The following is a 15,931-nucleotide window of genomic DNA, read 5'->3' as shown; positions in this document are numbered from 1 at the left end:
GTGTCACCTGCCCCTTTAAGGGTGGCCATTTTGAACTCTGTTGTTCTCCGCAGCACAGCGCCGACTGATACAGTTTAAGAAACAGTGACCTGGAGGGAACCGCCAGCTGTTCAGAACACGTTCCCCCACCCCCAGACCAATCAGGGTCTGTGGGCAGGGAAGTGTCCTGACCCCTTCCCCTTCCCCTTCCCCTGAGGCCCCGTCTGAAGTGGCCCCCGGCCAAAAATTCTTGCCCACCCCTGAGCGAATGATTTGGGGTTCCCAGTTTGAGGCACTTTAAAGGGGCCTGGTTTTCAGGGAAGGAAGGATCAGCCTTTTCTGAAAATCAGGCCCTTTTAGGGCAGTGCTCCCCAGACTGCTCACTTTATGCCCTCCCTTACTGCTGTCCATCTGCCCTCGGTGGGAGAGGGGAGGGGGGAATATGGAAAGGTGGGTGGAGGCAGAGCCTGCGGCTGTGGCCAAGAGCACATCCCTCCCTGCCCCCGCCCTTCCCCCCCGCCCCGTTGCACCCCTCCCCAAACATTCCTCTGTGCCCCTGTGGTGGGGCTGCCCCACAAGTGGGGGGCCTCTGCTCTCTGGCTTCTCAAGTGAGCCTTCCCCATGGTCACAGCCCCTTGCAAGATTCCCTTGGCACCTAGGGTACACGCTGGAATAGCACGTTCCTAGTCACCAAGCCAGGTTCTGTTGCCAAAGCACCAGCAGCGTGTTTCTTGCAGGCGCCAGGACAGATGGACGAGGAGGAGGGTTCCTCTCACTCTATAAACGCTCCGAGTGATGAGTCATGGATGGGAAGGTCCAGCATGAAAGGGAAGATCAGGTTTCTCGCCTCTCCAGCTGGGGGACAGTCCCTAATCGACCCAGGCCTGGCTGAGCCAAGCTTTCCCAGCGCCGCCGGCGCGAGCCGCAGTCCCGAGCTGTAACTGTCAGAGGGGGCTGTTGCGGAGCGGTGGGGGTTTGGCAGAGCGGTGGGAGGGGATCCTGACCCGCGTCCCGGCTTGCACCCAAGCGCTCAGTCAGCCAGCACGGCTGGAGGGGGGTCCTGGCCCCGTCCACACTCACTGCGCTGCCCGGCACAGCCTGAGCGCCGCAGGTCCCCGCCCACGCCCCGGGCAGACGTGCGGCCAGAGCGAGGAGCGTCCTACCGGCCGGCCTCGAAGGTGAACCTGGTGGCATCGCGCCCGTAGCGGCGCAGCGAGCACAGGGGCCATGAGATGAGCTTGACTCGGGGGTTGTGCATGTCCCAGAGGTAGATGTTCTCATGGGTGATCTGCAGCTTGCACTCCCCGTACACATCCAGGTTCGGGCAGGGCAGCAGGAACACGTTGAACCGATCTGTGGGGGGAGACAGGCACTGATGTGAAGGAAGGTGCCTGCTAGCCCCGTGGGGGGCACGCCCAGCCCCCAGCCCAGCGCCCCCTGCTAGCCCCGTGGGGGGCACGCCCAGCCCCCAGCCCAGCGCCCCCTGCTAGCCCCGTGGGGGGCACGCCCAGCCCCCAGCCCAGCGCCCCCTGCTAGCCCCGTGGGGGGCACGCCCAGCCCCCACCCCAGCGCCCCCTGCTAGCCCCGTGGGGGAGACGCCCAGCCCCCACCCCAGCGCCCCCTGCTAGCCCCGTGGGGGGCACGCCCAGCCCCCAGCCCAGCGCCCCCTGCTAGCCCCGTGGGGGGCACGCCCAGCCCCCACCCCAGCGCCCCCTGCTAGCCCCGTGGGGGACACGCCCAGCCCGCCCCCACCCCAGCGCCCCCTGCTAGCCCCGTGGGGGACACGCCCAGCCCCCATCCCAGCGCCCCCTGCTAGCCCCGTGGGGGACACGCCCAGCCCCCATCCCAGCGCCCCCTGCTAGCCCCGTGGGGGACACGCCCAGCCCCCATACCAGTGCGCCCTGCTAGCCCGGTGGCCCCTCCTAGTCCCAAGCGGGGACAAACCAACCCCCATCCCACCAGTATCCCCTGCTAGCCCCACGGGGGGACACGCCCTGCTCCCATCCCAGTGCCCCCGCTATCCCTATGGGGAGACGTGCCCAACCCCCACCCCAGTATTCCCCACCAGCCCCCATTCTGGTGCCCCATGCTAGCCCCACGGGGAGACACATCCAGTTATCCACAGGGAAACACGCCCAGCCCCCCAGCCCAGTGGCCCCTGCCATCCCCACAGGGGGACATGCTCAGCCCCCCCCCCCAGCCTTCTTGCAGGGCGCTCCCCGTCCCCTGGGCGCTGCCGGCTCTCACCCGTCTGCTCGCACTGCACCCCGGGAGCGAGGAGGTCGGGCTCCCCCAGGCTGATGTCGTTGAGACGCGCTCCAAGGCACTCCACGGACAGGGTCTTGTACCACTCCTCCGCCTCCAGCTCTGCAGGGAGCCGAGAGCCCCCGTCAGCACCCGCCCCGGCCAGCTGGGGACACCACGCTCCCCGCGCACAACACGTCCCGCGCGCCCGGCGCTGGCCCTTCACTCAGCGCGAGCGCCCGGCCCCTCCAGCCAGGACCCCAAGTTCATTCCCGGTCGCTCTCGGGCACCTGCTGGAAAAGCAGCTCACCATGATTTCCGAATCGCCAGCACTGGAATCCGCCACCGCCCTGGCGAGCTGCCCCTGGCCCGCCCACGCAGCGCCCAGCACTCGCATCCAGCCTGTACAGGGCTAGCCCCATGGGGACACGCCAGCCCCCATCCTAGTGACCCCTTTCCCACCCCCTGGCTCTCGTGGTACCTTTATCTGCGCCAGCCTGTTCGCACCGGGGCACCCCCGGCCCAGCGCTCAACCCGCCCCACTGAGACGACCAGCCCCAGGCGCTACAGACCGAGCTGGCCTGTCCTCGTGCCCATTCGTCACAAAGGCCCCGAGCGCCGGATGACAGGCCAGATCCTGGAGGTTTAGGAGAATTGTCCCCTGCTCTCCCAGGCCCTGGGTACCCATGAGGCAGGGCTAACAGCCAAGTGAGGGAGTCGGGATTTTGGCCTGATTCATACAGGAGAGAGCTCATGCCCCCAACCCACGAAATGCAGCCACCTCTGGGGTGGCGCAGCGCAGAGCCCCTGCAGCAGCAATAGTACAGAGCAGAGTTTAGCAAGGGGAGTGGAAAACCCAGCTCCTTGTCCTGCGGGGGAGCCACGCAGCTGCCACCACAGCGCTCCAAGACAGGGCCTGAATGTTCGCCTGGCCAGCGACACCGGGCGGGGCGAGGGTTCCGCACCCACTCCGAGGGAAAAGCAGCACCTCCGGGCGTCTCCCACCCGGCTCGGCCCAGGCCTGTTCCTGCCTGGCCTGGGGAGCCAAGACTCTCCCAGCGCCGGCGATGGAGCTGCGAGCCCAAGAACCCACCAAGCCACGGAAGCTTTTCCCCCGCCCGCCAGGCCGGGGCGAGGCCCTGCGAGCCAGGATGGGCTGAATACAAATCGCTCCAGCCACAGGCCCTTTCCCCCAGGCCCTTTCCCGCCCGCCCAGCCTGGCCCTGCTAGAGGGAACTGCCCGCCCACCAAGCCCCCTCGCACGCCGGCTCTCCGGCAGGCTGCAGCTTCCCCGCGTGGCAGGCTGGAGCGCTGAGCCAGCTTCCCCGGCCCTCAAACCAAGGGCTTTCAGTACGGAAGGAGGATTCCTCCTGTAGTCAGCACTCGCCCCGGGTCATTTCTGCTGAGCTCTCATTCTGTCCGCCTGCTGCCCCCACGTTCGCGCTGTCTGTGAGTTTGGATCGGCTGCGCTGGAGAAACTCTCCGGGGGGGGGGGGGGGGCAGATTTTGGCAGCCGGACAGGGACGGCGGGGCACCCCGGAAGGCGAGGGAGCGGAGTGGGTCTGGGGGAATCAATGCATGAGGCAGCTGTTGCTGCTAAGAGCAGAGCTATTTAACTGGGCAGGTGGCTGAGACCTAAGGACGGGAGGGGAGGGGTCTGGCAGCCAGATGGGAGCTCAGGCTCTCTGCAGACCCCGGCCAGTCTGGCCTGTTTCCAAGCTGGCTGTGCAGCCACGAGGACTGGGAACATTCCTCAGCGACGCTGCCCTGGCTGTCCGGGGGCCTCAATTAGCAGCCTAGCTGCAGACAGGGGGACGGAGGCATCGCCAGAAGGAACCGCCCGCCCAGCCTGGCCCTGCCAGAGGGAAGCGCCCGCCCGCCCGGCCCGGCCCTGCCAGAGGGAAGCGCCCGCCCGCCCGGCCCGGCCCTGCCAGAGGGAAGCGCCCGCCCGCCCGGCCCGGCCCTGCCAGAGGGAAGCGCCCGCCCGCCCGGCCCGGCCCTGCCAGAGGGAAGCGCCCGCCCGCCCGGCCTGGCCCTGCCAGAGGGAAGCGCCCGCCCGCCCAGCCTGGCCCTGCCAGAGGGAAGCGCCCGCCCGCCCGGCCCGGCCCTGCCAGAGGGAAGCGCCCGCCCGCCCGGCCCGGCCCTGCCAGAGGGAACCGCCCGCCCGCCCGCCCGGCCCGGCCCTGCCAGAGGGAACCGCCCGCCCGCCCGGCCTGGCCCTGCCAGAGGGAAGCGCCCGCCCGCCCGGCCCGGCCCTGCCAGAGGGAACCGCCCGCCCGCCCGGCCCGGCCCTGCCAGAGGGAACCGCCCGCCCGCCCGGCCCGGCCCTGCCAGAGGGAAGCGCCCGCCCGCCCGGCCTGGCCCTGCCAGAGGGAACCGCCCGCCCGCCCGGCCCGGCCCTGCCAGAGGGAACCGCCCGCCCGCCCGCCCGGCCCGGCCCTGCCAGAGGGAACCGCCCGCCCGCCCGGCCTGGCCCTGCCAGAGGGAACCGCCCGCCCGCCCGGCCCGGCCCTGCCAGAGGGAACCGCCCGCCCGCCCGGCCCGGCCCTGCCAGAGGGAAGCGCCCGCCCGCCCGCCCGGCCCTGCCAGAGGGAAGCGCCCGCCCGCCCGGCCCGGCCCTGCCAGAGGGAACCGCCCGCCCGCCCGGCCCGGCCCTGCCAGAGGGAAGCGCCCGCCCGCCCGGCCTGGCCCTGCCAGAGGGAACCGCCCGCCCGCCCGGCCCGGCCCTGCCAGAGGGAACCGCCCGCCCGCCCGGCCCGGCCCTGCCAGAGGGAACCGCCCGCCCGCCCGCCTGGCCCTGCCAGAGGGAAGCGCCCGCCCGCCCGGCCCGGCCCTGCCAGAGGGAAGCGCCCGCCCGCCCGCCCGGCCCTGCCAGAGGGAAGCGCCCGCCCGCCCGCCCGGCCCTGCCAGAGGGAAGCGCCCGCCCGCCCGGCCCGGCCCTGCCAGAGGGAAGCGCCCGCCCGCCCGCCCGCCCGTCCCTGCCAGAGGGAACCGCCCGCCCGCCTGGCCTGGCCCTGCCAGAGGGAAGCGCCCGCCCGCCCGGCCCGGCCCTGCCAAAGGGAAGCGCCCGCCCGCCCGGCCCGGCCCTGCCAGAGGGAAGCGCCCGCCCGCCCGGCCTGGCCCTGCCAGAGGGAAGCGCCCGCCCGCCCGGCCCGGCCCTGCCAGAGGGAAGCGCCCGCCCGCCCGGCCTGGCCCTGCCAGAGGGAACCGCCCGCCCGGCCTGGCCCTGCCAGAGGGAAGCGCCCGCCCGCCCGGCCTGGCCCTGCCAGAGGGAACCGCCCGCCCGGCCTGGCCCTGCCAGAGGGAAGCGCCCGCTCGCCCGGCCTGGCCCTGCCAGAGGGAACCGCCCGCCCTCCCGCCCGCCCAGCCAGGTCCTGCTAGAGGGAACTGCCCGCCCACCATGCCAGAGGGACCCCAGGGGCAGAGCGGGGCGGTACCCAGGCCTCTGGGCTGCCAGGCCCTGTCTCCAAGCAGGCTGCCCCGGCCCAGTGGCTCGCGACCGGCGCCGCAGACGCCCTCCTACCCGAGTCGCAGGTGAAAGTCCTGGCCGAGTCGTCGGTGAAGATGATGGCCACGGCCTGCCTCTTGGTCTCCTTGGGCAGCCGTGTGATGCACTTCACATTGCTGATCTCCGTGACCTGCCCGGGGAGAGGCCTTCCTGAGCCGCTGCCCCCGCGAGTCTCCCTCCGGGCTTCTGCCACCTCACTTGGCAGGAGATAGTCTGGGGCAGCCCCTGCCTTCCCCAGCGGGCAGCAGGCACCCTGCCCAAGGAACTCTTCACTGCAGCACACCTTTGGCCAGGCCCTAGTTCTGCTGTAACCAGTGGGGCGGGAGCACTGAATGTGGAACAACTCCCAGCCCCTCCCCACAGGGGTCGCTGTGGGGCAGGGAAGGGCACTAGCTGGGGGAGCACCCCGCTGTTCCTGCCCCACCCAGCAGGGGTCGCTGTAGGGCAGGATAGGGCACTAGCTGGGGGAGCACCCTGCCGTTCCTGCCCCGCCCAGCAGGAGTAGCTGTGGGGCAGGGGAGGGCGCTGGCTGGGGGAGACCCCGCTGTTCCTGTCCTGCCCAGCAGGGGTCACTGTGGGATAGAGGAGGTCGCTGGCTGGCTGGGGGAGCACCCCGCTGTTCTTGTCCCGCCCAGCAGGGGTTGCTGTGGGGCAGGGGAGGGTGCTGGCTGGGGGAGCACCCCACTGTTCCTGTCCTACCCAGCAGGGGTTGCTGTGGGGCAGGGGAGGGCGCTGGCTGGGGGAGCACCTCGCTGTTCCTGTCCTACCCAGCAGGGGTCGCTGTGGGACAGGGGAGGGTGCTGGCTAGCTGGGGGAGCACCTCGCTGTTCCTGTCCTACCCAGCAGGGGTCACTGTGGGGCAGGGGAGGGCACTGGCTGGCTGGGGGAGCACCCCACTGTTCCTGTCCTACCCAGCAGGGGTCACTGTGGGACAGGGGAGGGCACTGGCTGGCTGGGGGAGCACCCCACTGTTCCTGTCCTACCCAGCAGGGGTCGCTGTGGGGCACGGGAGGGCACTGGCTGGCTGGGGGAGCACCCCGCCATTCCTGCCCCGCCCAGCAGGGGTCGCTGTGAAAGGAGGGTACGGGGGTTTATTCAGCTGTGTCCCAACCTTCGGGCATCCGCGCAGGCACACTGACTTCTCGTCCGGATACTTCTCTAGCCGCTGGGGCCCTTTACTGGAGGATTTCCTGAACACCAGCCAGCACCGCCGATAGATCTGCCGGAGAGACACCAACGCAGAGGCTGCCGTGGGCACCGAGCACCCTGCAATCGCCCGGCCACATCTCCCCGACTGCGCATGCGCTGTCACCCCCCGCACTCCCAGCTGGGCCTTTGCTGCCCCTGCCCCGGGAATGCTGCACCCCTGAAGAAAGGGGCAGCACTGGGGCCTGGTTAAGCCCTAAACTTGAGCCAGGAGCAAATCTCCTGTACGGCAAACCCCCGGGGCAAACCTCTGCAGCCGCTGCCAGTGACAGAAGCAGGCGGCAGCAGGAGGCACCAGCCACATTCCCCTGCCTGCAGCAGCACCCGGGCCCGCCCTGCGCCTGACTTGCCTCCCGCCCACGTCAACAGAAATCAGCCTCTTCCGGCTGTCGCACAGTCGCGAAACTCCGCGGGGTTCTGCCCCCTGACGCCTGGAGCCTTCCCCACCCTTCCAAAGTCGCCGCGCCACTGACAAGACGGACCAACGGAACCAGCAGGCTGAGTCTCAATGGGCAACGACCTCGGCCGAATATTAGCGGCAGGTTCCCCGGCTCAGCGTTCCCTGCGTCTCGGGTCACTCGACAGGGCGCGCTGCTTTGCTAGGAGAGCGTGGCCAACGTGCGGGAGACAGAAGCTAGACAAGCCGGCCACATTCACAGAGCTTTAATGGTGGGCGTCTCGATCCAAAAGAGAGGGAGGGTTGCAAGGCTACTGTAGAGGCCCCCCCCCCGCACTTCTGAGCTGCTGCTGGTAGCAGCGCCGCTTTCAGAGCTGGGCTCCCAGCCGGCAGCCACGGAGCTCCTTGCAGCCTGGGGAAGTTGCCGAAAACAGGTGTGATGAAGACGTGGGAGCAGTCCCCGCAGGGGAAGCAGCAGCCCGCTCCCTCCCCAGCCCAACGGAGACTAGCCTCTGATGTGGGGCACGTGCTCAGAGGCCCCAGCCCTGCCCCTCCCCTACACTAGCCAGACTTCACAGGCGAGGTCAGATTTCACGGCCCGAGAGGCCGCTTTTTACAGCCATGAAGGGCCCTAACAGAAGCCCACCGTGAAAGACCTTTTTTCAGGAGAGATAAGAGCCATCTGCCCACTGCAATCCAGAGCACACTTCAGGTCCTAGATCCCCCACCCAGAGGTGATCTCCTAGGCTCTAACACCAGCCCCCTCCTTTCCTGCCTGCAACTGCCACTCTTGTACACTGAGGGTGTGTCTAGACTACATGCCTCCGTTGACGGAGGCATGTAGATTAGACAGATCGGCAGAGGGAAATGAAGCTGCAATTAAAATAATCGCGGCTTCATTTAAATTTAAATGGGTGCTCCGCTCTGCCGATCAGCTGTTTGTTGGCAGATCGGGGCAGTCTGGACGCGCCGCGTCGACAAAGAAGCCTTTCTTCATCGGCACAGGTATGCCTCGTGAAACCAGGTTTACCTGTGCCGATCAAGAAAGGCTTCTTTGTCGACGCGGCGCGTCCAGACTGCCCCGATCTGCCGACAAACAGCTGATCGGCAGAGCGGGGCAGCCATTTAAATTTAAATGAAGCCGCGATTATTTTAATCGCAGCTTCATTTCCCTCTGCCGATCTGTCTAATCTACATGCCTCCGTCAACGGAGGCATGTAGTTTAGACGTACCCTGAGAGTCTAACACCAGCTTCAGGCAGCATGGCTAAGTGGTTAGAGCAGGGGCTCTGGGAGCCTGGGGCCACAGGCCTGAATCAGGTCGCTTACTAATCAACTTGTACCTGTTATTATCAAGCTGCAGCCTCTATAGTGCTCCACACTGGGGTGCAATACAGGCGGGCCCTGACCCCTATGGAGTTACCCCTGATTTACACCCCAGAGTGTAACTGCCCTGGCCAATTGAAGATCAGGACCAGGCCCTAAGTCCACCAGGCTCAGCTGGAGCTCTGCGGTTTCCACCAGCCGGTTCGGGGGCACAGAGCTGGGCTGCAGGCCACTCGGGACGGGGAGGGGAGGGAAGCAGGGTGAGGAGCCGGATTCTCCGCTGCCCCGTCCCTCGGTGCCGCCAGCCCAGGTGCAAACGGCTCCCCAGCCAGGGTGCACGGCAGCTCTGAGGCCAGCGGCAGTCCGGGTCGGTAGCTCACACAGAAGGGGGCCCAGAAGCCAGAGCAGCAAGGCCACAGCTGCTCCCGATGCGCGTACACATGCCAGGGCCGTTCCAAAGCATTTCTCTGCCTGGTACCCCGAGAGCCTTCGCCCTGGAGTGCCCGGCCCAGGAATCTGCAGCCGCAGCGGAAGCAGAGGTGCCGACTCACCCAGGAATACGCCACCAAGTCGGGCTGCTTCCCTGCCTTTGGGGGAATGGCTCCCCTGGGCCAGCCGAGTGGGACTCAGCCCTAGGAGCCACGTTTTTCACCCTTGCGGTGGCTTATGTTGTATGGGGAGCGAAGGGGGAAAGAATTTAAAATCCCCAGGGAGATCCTCCGCCCCGTCCCTCTTCACCCTGTTCTCAAAGACAGGAAGGACGAATCCCTCGGCACCTCACAAAGGAGGGCGGGATCAGCAGCCCCGTTAGGTGGGGAAACTGAGGCACGGGAAGCCAAGCAGCAGACTAGAACCCAGCCCTCCCCGTGCACGAGGCCACACCTGCCTTACCCGAGCCAGGCTCTGCCCCAGCCTGCACAGAATGGTCAGGAACACGGGGCCACCCTCTCTAGGCTCCGGGGTCGTGGGGGTGAGAGCTGGCGTGTGAGCGGAAAGTCAATGCTGCCTTCCCCCTGCCAGCGCAAGCGCAGTCCGTGCCCGCTGGGCAGGGGTTGAATCTCCCCACTGGGCGCTTAGCTTATGCTTTAGCCCAGAGTGTAATCTGGGTTGGGGCCAGGAGGGGGGTGAAAATACCAGCAGCACTGCGCCCGACCAGCCCACCACGCCACGGCCAGTGAACATAAGAACATAAGAACGGCCGTACTGGGTCAGACCAAAGGTCCATCTAGCCCAGTATCCTGTCTGCCGACAGTGGCCAGCACCAGGTGCCCCAGAGAGGGTGGACCGAAGACAATGATCAAGCGATTTGTCTCCTGCCATCTCTCTCCAGCCTCTGACAAACAGAGGCCAAGGACACCAATTCTATCCCCTGGCTAATAGCCTTTTATGGACCTAACCTCCATGAAATTATCTAGCTTCTCTTTAAACTCTGTTATAGTCCTAGCCTTCACAGCCTCCTGTGGCAAGGAGTTCCACAGGTTGACTACGCGCTGTGTGAAGAAGAACTTTCTTTTATTAGTTTTAAACCTGCTCCCCATTAATTTCATTTAGTGTCCTCTAGTTCTTCTATTATGGGAACTAATAAATAACTTTTCTTTATCCACCCTCGCCACACCACTCATCATTTTATAGACCTCTATCATATCCTCCCTCAGTCTCCTCTTTTCCAAACTGAAAAGTCCCAGTCGTTTTAACCTCTCCTCATAGGGGACCTGTTCCAAACCCCTAATCATTGTAGTTGCCCTTTTCTGAACCCTTTCCAAGGCCAAAATATCTTTTTTGAGGTGAGGAGACCAAGCTATTTTGGCCTGCTCCCGATGTGCGTACACATGCCAGGGCCGTTGCTTGGGCATCTCCTCACCGGCGGGCAGGACAAAACTCGCCCCACAAGTACCTCCCCCGGCTGCCAGGGCCGCCCGCCCCCTGCCACCGAACTGGCCCCGCCCGCTCCCCAAGCCCCGTGGCAAACGGCAGACAGGAGAGGGCGGAGCACGCCAGCCGCGGCACTGGCTCAGCAGCAAAAGGGCTAATGCCACCCCGCGAATTCACAGCTCATTGGGAGGACTGGGCCAGGCTCTCGTTACCTGCTGCCACTGGGAAAGTGTCGCTCCCAGCCAGAAAGGGGGCCTGCTGCCAAACAGCGCCTGGTGCGGCCCCGGCACCCTGCCTCGGACGGGCTGTACGAACCAGCCTCCCACCGAGCAGACATCACTGGCCTCCGTCCCCTGAGGGGAAACCGAGTCACGGCACGAGGCAGAGACGTAGAGAAGGCCGCGCAAGAAGTCAAGAACAGCTCCCGGGGTCCTGACCACCCAGGGAAAGAGGAATCCCCCAGAGCATGGAGGCGGGTGGGGGGGCATGACACATTCGCCACCATGCACAGGAAGGAGGGAGAGCTCAGCTCGACACGGCCATTGCTCCACTCCACTCCTGTCCTGCCCGCACCCCGGCCCACCTCTCACCGGGCAGGGCTGCTCTGACCGCTCCCAGCCCCCGCCCCGACGGCCCAGCCCGCCTTGCCTTGCTGCGGCAGCCAGACCCTGCCCCGCCTCCTTCACTTCCCGTCCTGCCCTCGGCGGGGCAGTGATCTCGGCATGGGGCCAAGGAACCAGCCATGCTCCAGCTGCACCCCCTGCTCTGACACACGATGGGGCACGGCAGAAGACCCTGGCCCTCCTGTGCCTCAGTTTCCCTGGGATAATACCACGGGGGGGGGGGGGGGGAGGATTGGACTACCACGGGGTGGTGAGGGGAGGACTGGACTCTGTCTGCCGAGCACTAGGCTCCCTGGCAGAAGGCGCTAGGAAGGGCAGAGCGCCAGCACGTCCCGTTAGCCCAGACGCCAGCGAGCATGGGTGGGCAGGGTGGTTCTTCTCGGGGGGGGGGGGGGTAAATGGGCAGCACCGGCATCTGCCCTAGTCCCAGGACTCACCCCACAGGCTAAGCTAGATTTGGGGGAAGTGGAGCCTGGCAGCCGTCTGCAGCTGCTCCTGCCCCCCGCCCCCTCCCCCCGCTCCCCTGGGGAGCTCCAGCCGCCTCCCCCGCCCCGCACCTGTCACTCTGCCAGCGTTAATTGCAGAGCAGTCCCACTTAATTAGTGGCAGCGGGAGCAGGGCCACGTCTGCCTGACTGCGCCTGCTCCCCCGGGCCCTGGCACACACCTGCCCCCTCCCTAGCACCGGCGCCTTGGTGGCTTCCTCCCTCCCGCCCAGCACCTCCCCCGCAGCAGTTCAACACCCCCCTCCCCGTTCCCTCCCTCCCCGCTGTTGTGTTCTGCCCCCTCCCCCTTCATCTGGTCTCCCTCCCTCCCGGCTTTCACCCCCCCTTCGGCCCCCCCATGAAATTAACCAGCTTGCTCCCTGGCAGAGGGAGGAGAAGAGATGGGGAAACTGCGGGGGGGGAGAGAGCCAAACAGTCTGTCCCTCTGTCTGTCCACTGCTGCATCTACCACAGGGATTGGCACCGGCACCCACTGCTGGCCCTCCACGGCAGAGCCGGATGCTGTGCCGGAGCCAGGCGAGCCCGCTGCGAGCTTCCCCCAGCAGTGTCCTGCCAGAGCCCAGCCCGCCGCGAGCTTCCCCCAGCAGTGCCCTGCCGGAGCCCAGCCTGCCGCGAGCTTCCCCCAGCAGTGTCCTGCCAGAGCCCAGCCCGCCGCGAGCTTCCTCCAGAAGTGTCCTGCCAGAGCCCAGCCCGCCGCGAGCTTCCCCCAGCAGTGTCCTGCCGGAGCCCAGCCCGCTGCGAGCTTCCCCCAGCAGTGCCCTGCCGGAGCCCAGCCCGCTGCGAGCTTCCCCCAGCAGTGCCCTGCTGGAGCCCAGCCCACCGTGAGCTTCCCCCAGCAGTGTCCTGCCGGAGCCCAGCCCGCTGCGAGCTTCCCCCGGCAGTGCCCTGCCAGAGCCCAGCCCGCAGTGAGCTTCCCCCGGCAGTGCCCTGCCAGAGCCCAGCCCGCAGTGAGCTTCCCCCGGCAGTGCCCAGCCAGAGCCCAGCCCGCTGCAAGCTTCCCCCAGCAGTGCCCTGCCAGAGCCCAGCCCGCTGCGAGCTTCCCCCAGCAGTGCCCAGCCAGAGGCAGGCCATGAGCACATCCTCTCCCACATGTGGCCCCCTGGAATCCAGCTAGCTCTGCCCCCCCGGGGAGGGTGCATGTTGAGCCAGCCCTGCACTGGAAGGATGAAAGCTGAACGAGCCGGGTGTGTGGACAGCCCAGACGCAGGGAGCCAGCACTGTAGCTTTGCAGACACATAACAAGCCCCCGGGGAGCGCAGCGGCTGTTCCGCACGTAGCACTTCCTCCCCGCCCGGCCGCCCAGGCCCGCCTCCGGCGAATCTCCAGCTGCTCCTAAGAAAACATCTTTACCCAGCTGTCTGGGAGAATTAGCCCCCGATGCAGCTTTCCATGCCCGGGGCTCCAGTCGGCCGGGGAGACTGGCCCAAGGAACGCAGCCTTCCCACCGCCCCCCCACCCTCCTGCTGCACAGAGTCCGGCGTGCAGGATCCGGGCCTGACTGCTCCTGGCCTCCAGGGTGGGTGTGCCAACTGGGGGCATCTGCAGCACTGTGCCCATTTTACCAGCGGGGAACCAAGGCACAGATGAAGTGACCAGCGACGATCTGATCCTAGATGTCCCAGGCCAGTCACTTTCCCTGTTCTCGGCTGGAGGCAACCACATTGTCCTGCCTCTCCCCCCGGGCAGCCCACTCCACCCAGCTTTTTATTTTAAAGGGGGGGGGGAGAGGAATGAGGAACCAAGTACAGTGCAGGCTCCGTAAGAGAGAGCCGAGTCTGTGCGTCACGCCACAGCGGTCTCCGTGGTCAGAGCGGGGAGGAATTTAAAGGGGCAGATCTCAGAAAAGAAAAGCACTGGAGTTTTGCAGCTACATACACCACAGATGGCTTCCACAGGGCCTGGCAGGCCCCTGGAGACTTGATTGACATGTGTCTCTGCAGGTACAGACGCGTGCTGCTCCCAATGGCTGCAAATCGCTGTTCCTGGCCAATGGGAAGCAGTGCAAATGGGGACACCGCTTCCCGCAGCTCCCATTGGCCGGGGACAGCAATCCACGGCCAATGGGAGCCACACGCGGCCCGTACCTGTGGATACGCAGGTAAATCAAGTGTCCAGCGGCCTCCTGGGGCCAACCCCAGTGAACTGCATCCAGCCCGTGGCTGTTTACTGCCCCCCCCGCCCACAGGAGCATACCACTGGGAAACGAATAATTCGCTGATCATCAGTAGTCTTGCCGGATCTACCTACAGGGAGCCTGCAAAGGACTTTCTAGAAACTCACTGCAAAGATGGCCTTAAAATGTGTTTGGTCTAAGCCACGCCCGTTGCAGACAAAAGAACACGATTCCACCTGCCTGAAAGCATCTCTGATGTAAATTAAGCAACGTGACCAGCGGCAACAAAAGTCCATTTGCATAAAAAGTGAACAAAGCCACCAGCCTAGCAAATAGGGGAGACAGCCTCAGTTATAAAGACGGGGGAGAGGGGTTGCACCTGAAATGATAAGCAACCGAAGCGACTGACTGTGTTATAGCGAGCGGTGTGTCGAGCAAGGTGTTTTATAAAAGCCCGTGACTCCCTGCTGATTAACATCCTTGTAAAATGCAGGCACTCACGCTACCGGAGGTTTTATGGATAACCACTCATGTTCTGCTTTAAAGTCTGCGACCAAACAAAGGGAGAAACCGGTCTTCTCCCAGACAGGAGGAGAGGCCGCAGCCTACCTGTCTCCAATGTAAATTAAGCCGTGTGGAATCCAAACAGTGGACGCTCCTTTGCATACAAATGAGCGGGAGGATGGGAAGCCCACAAGCAGGGAAGAGAAGCTGGAAACCGGCAGCCTCCAGAGCAGCGTGCAGGTGAGAATCTGGCTACCAAAGGCTGCACCTTTCTGAAATTCTATTGGGTCTCAGAAGGGTATTTTCACGTGTGGTTCCTTGTGACCCCTCCCACCATCCTTCCTCACCCTCGGCATCACTTACTCTTCTCTTTTGGAGTAAATAAACTCGTTTCACATTGGATCCAATCCAGCCCAGCACTGGGATAGCAATCAAAGTCCAGGTATATGAATGAGCCACACTGTATTGACCCCGTAAAGAAGGGGTGGGGAAACTAAAGCCTGGGAGCTGGATGCAGCCCCCAGCTTGCCTGGATCTGGCCCTCAAGACTTGGGGTCCCCACCCCCCCAGCATTCGGGAACCCACATTGGTGCTCCAGCCTCCCCCTCCCTCTCAGAACTCTCCCCCTCCGTGGGCTGGAGCACACGAAATGTACTAGCCCGGGCCCTCCTAGTGAGGAATGTGGGGCCACATCGGTGAGGGTTTGGTTTGGGGGTTCCCCACCCCTGCTCTGAAGACAATGAACTGACAGGGCATGTGAGGATGGGCCAGCACACAGGCAGACGTATGGGGGAAAGCTGGGACCGGGGCCAGGGCGTCGGTCGCTCTCCCAACAGTAAAGGGGCAGTGGAAGCCAGTTTGTGACCTGCACGCATGTAGCCTTGCTGGGGGGCCGGGGCTGTGAGACCCCCGGCGTGGAGCAGCGGGGAGAGAACTGACTGTATGGCAGACAAGAGAACGGCAGGGCAGGCGAGCACACAACCCCCTGACGGGAGTGGGCTGAACCCCAAAACACCCGTGTCCGTACGTGGCAGTAGCAGGCGAAGCGCTGCCCCAGCCCCACACGAGACACAGCCCCCGCCTGAGGAGCTCACAATGGGAAGGGATGGATAATGCCACCCAGAGAGCCACAGGGTCCTTCGGAGGAGGAAGCACCGTGTCTCCCCATGCGGCAAGGGAGCGCCGCAGGCTCGGCTCTGCGCATCAGCTCTGCCACCCGGCAAGCCCTTGCCAGTCCTTCTGTGGAGGGCAGCAAGGGGCACAGGGCAGCCTTCGCACGAGGCAGCAGGGGCACAGGGCAGCCTTCGCACGAGGCAGCAGGGGCACAGGGCAGCCTTCGCACGAGGCAGCCGGGGCACAGGGCAGCCTTCGCACGAGGCAGCCGGGGCACAGGGCAGCCTTTGCACGAGGCAGCAGGGGCACAGGGCAGCCTTCGCACGAGGCAGCAGGGGCACAGGGCAGCCTTCGCACGAGGCAGCAGGGGCACAGGGCAGCCTTCGCACGAGGCAGCAGGGGCACAGGGCAGCCTTCGCACGAGGCAGCACAGGCACAGGGCAGCCTTCGCACGAGGCAGCCGGGGCACAGGGCAGCCTTCGCACGAGGCAGCCGGGGCACAGGGCAGCCTTCGCACGAGGCAGCCGGGGCACAAAGCAGCC

At 65.8% G+C, this 15,931-nt stretch overlaps 1 protein-coding gene across 2 annotated transcripts in view; it reads right to left on the bottom strand.

The window, feature by feature from the left end:
• The window catches only part of DOK4 (docking protein 4), a 41,351-nt gene that overhangs the window by 8,202 nt on the left and 17,218 nt on the right, over positions 1-15,931 (bottom strand). For both annotated transcript variants that reach the window (XM_075940422.2, XM_075940423.2), the window contains exons 3-6: positions 6,843-6,950; positions 5,747-5,861; positions 2,227-2,346; positions 1,143-1,332 (exon numbers count right to left, since the gene is read on the bottom strand). In XM_075940422.2, coding sequence (XP_075796537.1) covers positions 1,143-1,332; positions 2,227-2,346; positions 5,747-5,861; positions 6,843-6,950 — 533 coding nt within the window. The remainder of the gene's footprint in view (positions 1-1,142; positions 1,333-2,226; positions 2,347-5,746; positions 5,862-6,842; positions 6,951-15,931) is intronic.

Source organism: Pelodiscus sinensis, chromosome 12 (assembly GCF_052426305.1).
Source record: "Pelodiscus sinensis isolate ZL-2025 chromosome 12, ASM5242630v1, whole genome shotgun sequence".
NCBI classification, from domain to species: domain Eukaryota; kingdom Metazoa; phylum Chordata; order Testudines; family Trionychidae; genus Pelodiscus; species Pelodiscus sinensis.
The sequence above is the reverse complement of the archived record's forward strand: the minus strand, read 5'-3'. Positions and strand labels throughout refer to the sequence as shown.